Raw genomic sequence first — 5,768 nt, forward strand, 5'->3', positions numbered from 1 at the left:
GCTTCGAGTACAAGTAAATCTAATTTACCTTTCTTTTTCTCTTTCAGCTAGGCGAGATACTTTGGAAAGTTTCTCTTCCAATGACCATCGACATTACAATGGACATACTTTCATTTGGGTGCCTTTTGTTTGGGGTCATTGTTCTTTTTGTTCTCGAGTGCCTTGGATGACTTCTTTGCCTTTTTTGGATTGTCCTTTTTAGGTTTGCAATCATTGTCATTGCTTTTCCTTTTCTTCTTAGAAGAAGATGGTTTTGCTTCAGCCTGACTTGAGATCGTCTTGTTCAAAGACTCAAAAGTTTGTAATTCATTCAGCAATTGTGTCATGTTAAATTCTAATTTTTTCATGACATAATTTGTTGTGAATGTAGAAAACAGGAGTTAAAGACTCAAGTATAATGCTTACTTGTGTCTTTTCATCCATGACTGCTCCATGAGTCTTAGCTTCATGGAGTACATTGATCATGTTCAAAACATGCTCACGCACAGATTGACCTTTCTTCATCTTAGCATTCATGTAGATTCTACTAGCCTCATGACGACTTTGATCAGATGGGCACCCAAACATTTCCTTAAGAGATTCTAGTATCTCAAAAGAAGTTTCCATGGATTCATGCTTTATTCGTAAGACATCACTCATGCTTACAAGCATATAGCACTTAACTTTGTTATTGGATTGAATCCATGCATCAAATTTGTCCCTAACATGTTTCGGGGCATTTGCTCCAGGTTCTTCAAGACATTCCTCATTTAGGACAAACTTGTGGTTATCGCTAACCAACAACAGATTCATATTTGATTTCCATTTTATGAAGTTATTACCAGTTAATTTTTCTTGTGCGATTAAAGCAGTGATGGGATTACCAGAGATAGACATATTCTGAATAAAAAAACTACAAATATTATTATTATATTTAGAAAAAATAAATATCAAAGTTTCGGAAATTAAATGTGATGCATGAACACAATTAAAACACATAAAATAAAGTTTAATTTCCATGATAAAACTTTATAACAATTAGAGTGCCGCCTTAGGGTCGGTCAAATTAATCTTAGAGAATTTATAAGATGTTCTTATCTTTATTGTTTAAAACTTAAAATAACTCATTATTTTCTCTTTTAAACATTAAAGTACCGCTTAGTTTGGTCAAGTTATGATTATCCACTGGAAAAGCTTAATCATAACTTTGTGAGTGTAAACCATTATTTTGGAGTTCATGATTTAACTTAGGACATGCCGCCTCAGGGTCGGTTAAACCTAAAATACATCATTAGTTCCTATCTTTGTAAGAAATATAACCTTGCTATTGAAATGTCTAGACACCTTCCTTAGGGGGAAGAAAACAAAGCCGTCGCGAGGCGCTATTCACATCTCACAGTGTTATATTAATAATGGAGACCACAGGTTATGTTTGAGATATCAACCCTCTCCCACTCACTATTTTAAAATAAGTGTTTTTAACCTAATTAATTCCAAATTAATTAGATTCTTTAAACTTTATGAACATAATTAAAATTGGAAAGAAAGCGAGTTTCTAGGTCCATATCCAATTTTAAATTACCAATTATGTTCATCTAAAATTTAATAAAAAATAATTTTAAAATAAAGTTGGTTTAAAGAAATTAAGTCATAAAGACTTAAAACCGGTGTGATATTTTACCAAGTTTTCAAAGAATAAAACTAAGTAATTTATATGCAATTGGTTTCGCAAAACAATTCATATAAACATATAGGACAATCCTAATAATTATGTTTCTACCAATGAGATGCATGATAATGATTGTGTGGGATTTTTTATGTATGGCACAAAATGCATGAATAGTTATCAATCAGATGAAAACAATTATTTAAATAAATAAATAAATAAACAATAAATGTTGAACCGTGTGCTTTTGGGTATTTCTAATTTTACAAGGGAAACTCCATGAAATGACCCTATTTTATAGGGTAATACTAACTCTAACCCCACATTAATATTTCTCATATTTTTAACCTTATACCCATGTGAAAAGGCTAACTTACCCTTATTAACATTAGGCTTCTTCCTCCCTTTTTTTCCCTTCCCATTTCGTCTTCAGCCCCTTCTCTCTCATAAAGAGAACAAACACTCTTCCTTCTCCCTCTCTCTCAAATCATCATCAAAGAGAAATCATCACAATTTTTCTTCTCACGAAGCTTTGGAAAATGATGTAATCTATCATAATTTTTTTTTCTTCTCACCCAAGTTGAAGAAGATTGAAGATTCTCCCAAACTTGAAGAAGTTTGAACATTTGATTTGATAATGAGTAAGTTTTTTTTTATTTATAAGTTATGGGTGTCTTGTGTAATAGTTTAAATAGAATTTTGGAACTACTATACACTAAAAAATCTGTGAAAAGAAATAATTTTATGTTGAGATGACGAATTTTTGCGATTTAGGTCACTGCGTTCACAGTTTGTTCACACATTATTCACACTTTGTTCACACTTGGTTCACATTTTCGCGATTTAGGTCACCGCGTTCACACTTTGTTCACACATTATTCACACTTTGTTCACACATGATTCATACTTGGTTCAGACTTGGTTCACGAGTACTTAACACATGATTCACATTTGGTTCACATATGATTCACACTTGGTTCACACATAATTCACACTTGGTTCACACATAATTCACACTGGGTTCACACACAGTTCACACACGGTTCACACACGTTTCACACTTGGTTCACACATGCTTCAAACATGCTTGCTTCACACATTTATTTCTTATTTCTTTTGGCTATTTTTACCTAATAACCTTTGGATTTTGAACCTTTTCTCATATGTTATTCAGGTCAAACACATATAAATATTGTGGTGTTATATAATGGATCGTGGGAACAAGTTTTGAACGAAGGTTGGTCATTTAGTGCGAAACAAAGCAAGGGTATGAAGGTGCCAAAGACTATCACTTACAATAGTCTTGTTGATCAATTGTATACTTTAATCGGAGCTGACAAGTCTCGTATTGATCTTGACTTAAATGTAATCTATCATTTTGGAAGTAAAGGTATCCCTCCATCTTTGATTAGTAATAATGATGATGTTGCTTTTTTTCTTGATGAGATAGGAACATCTATCAATCATCGTACACCCCTATGTGTGTCTACTATAGAGAAGAGAAGTAATAATCCTTTGGTTACTAAAACATGTGAGTTGTATACTATTCCTTCAGTTGAAACCAAAGTGAATGATGATTTTTGCATTGATGGCAATGAAGACAGTTGTGATGATGATAATAATGATGCATTAAGCTCAGATGATAATGAAAATATTGATAAGCCTACCTGCAATGATGTACTTGTGAAGCATAATTTACAACAGAGAACCTCCAATGAAGTATTGAAGAGCCATGATTCCTCAAATAATAGAGGTTGTAAAGTAAGACAGGTTGGTGAAGATAATCTATGGAGTACTCTACTTTTGTTGAATCAAGGGGAAAAAGGCTATAGTTCAGCCTCAACAGCTCAATTAATGACATCTTCTTCGAGTATCAATTCGTGGGAAATAAAAGAGGGTCAAATATTTGAGAACAAGCAAGAGTTGAAGATGAAACTCTATCTTTATGCATTAAATAAAAACTTTGAGTTTAAAGTAAAGAAGTCTGCGAAAAATATATGCTGTACAATATGTGTTGATGATAAATGCAAATGGAGGTTGAGGGCTACAAAATTGGTTAATTCCAATATGTTCGTGGTTCGTAAATTTTTCGGTGAACACACATGTTCATTGGATGTTCGACATAAAGATCACCGTCAGGCATCCCCATGGCTTATTGGACATGTCATAAGGAGAAAATTTTAGGGTGATAATGTTAATTACAAGCCAAGGTCAATTGTAAAAGATATGAGTTTATCATATGGAGTTCATATGAGCTATGCTAAAGCTTGGAGGTGTCGAGAGCATGCATTGGCTTACATAAGAGGTACACCAGAATCATCATTTCAGAAACTTCCCTCATTTCTATACATGATGGAGCAAAAAAATCCTGGAACTGTTACTCATTTGCAGATGGACAATGAAGGTAGGTTCAAATACTGCTTCATGGCCTTAGGTGTTTCTATAATGGGGTTTAAAACATATATTGGCCCAGTTATATGTGTAGATGGAACCTTCTTGACTACTCGGTGTGGAGGTACTTTGTTATGTGCCATGGGACAAGATGCTAACAAGCAAATATATCCAATTGCATTTTCAGTAGTTGACTCAGAGAATAATGACTCATGGTTGTATTTTATACTGAGGTTGAAGGAAGCGATTGGTGAAGTGGAGAATCTAGTATTCGTGTCTGATAGACATACTAGTATAGCAAGTGCCTTGACTACAATTTTTCCTGAGGCACACCACGGTGCTTGTATACATCATGTTAGCATGAATATGCGTGCGAAGTTCAAAACTGACCATTGCCATGAAGAATTCTTCCTTCCAGCGAATGCTTATAGAAAGCGAGAGTTTTTATGCCATTTTGAGAAGATTAAATTCAAAGATCTTGCAATTGCTCAATACTTAGAGAATCAAGTGGGTTTTGAAAAGTGGGCTCGTTCTTTCTTTCCTGGTCATCAATATAATTTAATGACTACAGGTATTGCCGAAAGCTGGAACAATGTCATTGCTGAGGCACATGGGTGCCCAATTACTTGTCTCATGGAATTTATAAGGCACACTTTACAAAAATGGTTTTTCGAGCGTCGAACTGCAGCATCAGCGGCTACAGGTCCTCTTGCGACAGAAGTGGAAGCTAATTTGTGAAAGTTAGCAGACAAGTCCACTACCTCGTTCCCTTTTCTTTCTAGTCAGTATGAAATAACAGTATTGGATGGTGATCTTTATGGAGATGTCGACCTGAGGAGGAAAACATGTAGTTGTAGAAGATTTGATTTGACAGGTCTTCCTTGTGAACATGCTCTAGCTGGTGCTCGAGATCGTGGCATTAGTCCATATAGTTTATGCTCTAGATTCTACACAGTTGAAGCGTGGTTTTCATCCTATGGTGGATTTGTATATACGCTGGGTAATGAAGAATCTTGAGTGATACCAAATGACATAGGAAGTATGATGACAGCTCCTCCTTTAGTGAAGCAGAAGGCTGGTCGTCCAAAGAAGAAATGACGTTTATCAAAGGGTGAGAAGAATAGCAAACAATGTAGATGTAGTAGATGTGGTGTCCTGGGCCATAATCGAGTGACGTGCACCACTGTTTGTCCCCTGCCGTCTAGACATGCTTAGTTTGTACTTTTATTGTTTTACTTTATACTCTTCAATTGCGGAATTTGAATTTTTAGATTGGTTCAGTAATATGACTTTTTGTGTTAAAGTTTGTTGTCTCGGACACACCTAATTCATACATGCACGTAAATCACACATAGTTCACATCTGATTCACACATATTTCACACGCGGTTCACACATAATTCGCACATAATTGACACCTGGTTCATACTTAATTCATGATAAATGAGTTTTAGACTTGTTTATCTATGTATTTTTCAGGTAAAGTATTAGGTGTCGAAGGGATTAGGTAACTTAGGTGTGGAAACATGGGGAAAATTGACAAAATGACAAAAATTGGTAGAAAATGGTGTTTCGGAGCAATTTCTGTGACCGCAGGATGGGTGTCTTACGGCCGCAATTCCAGAAAAGTTTTGGTATTTCTAGGACATTCCTGCGACCGCAGTATATGTCTACAAATGAGAAAAACACAGATTATGTCTATGATTGACACATGGTTCACACTTAATTCACAC

At 35.0% G+C, this 5,768-nt stretch overlaps 1 protein-coding gene across 1 annotated transcript; it reads left to right on the forward strand.

Moving 5' to 3' along the window:
* Positions 1 to 3,871: 3,871 nt before the first annotated feature.
* LOC133779311 (uncharacterized) lies at positions 3,872 to 4,774 on the forward strand. Its single transcript, XM_062219287.1, has one exon. It carries the CDS (start codon positions 3,872 to 3,874, stop codon positions 4,772 to 4,774), a length of 903 nt encoding a protein of 300 aa, XP_062075271.1.
* Positions 4,775 to 5,768: the final 994 nt, after the last annotated feature.

This window comes from Humulus lupulus, chromosome 5 (assembly GCF_963169125.1).
Source record: "Humulus lupulus chromosome 5, drHumLupu1.1, whole genome shotgun sequence".
NCBI lineage: Eukaryota > Viridiplantae > Streptophyta > Magnoliopsida > Rosales > Cannabaceae > Humulus > Humulus lupulus.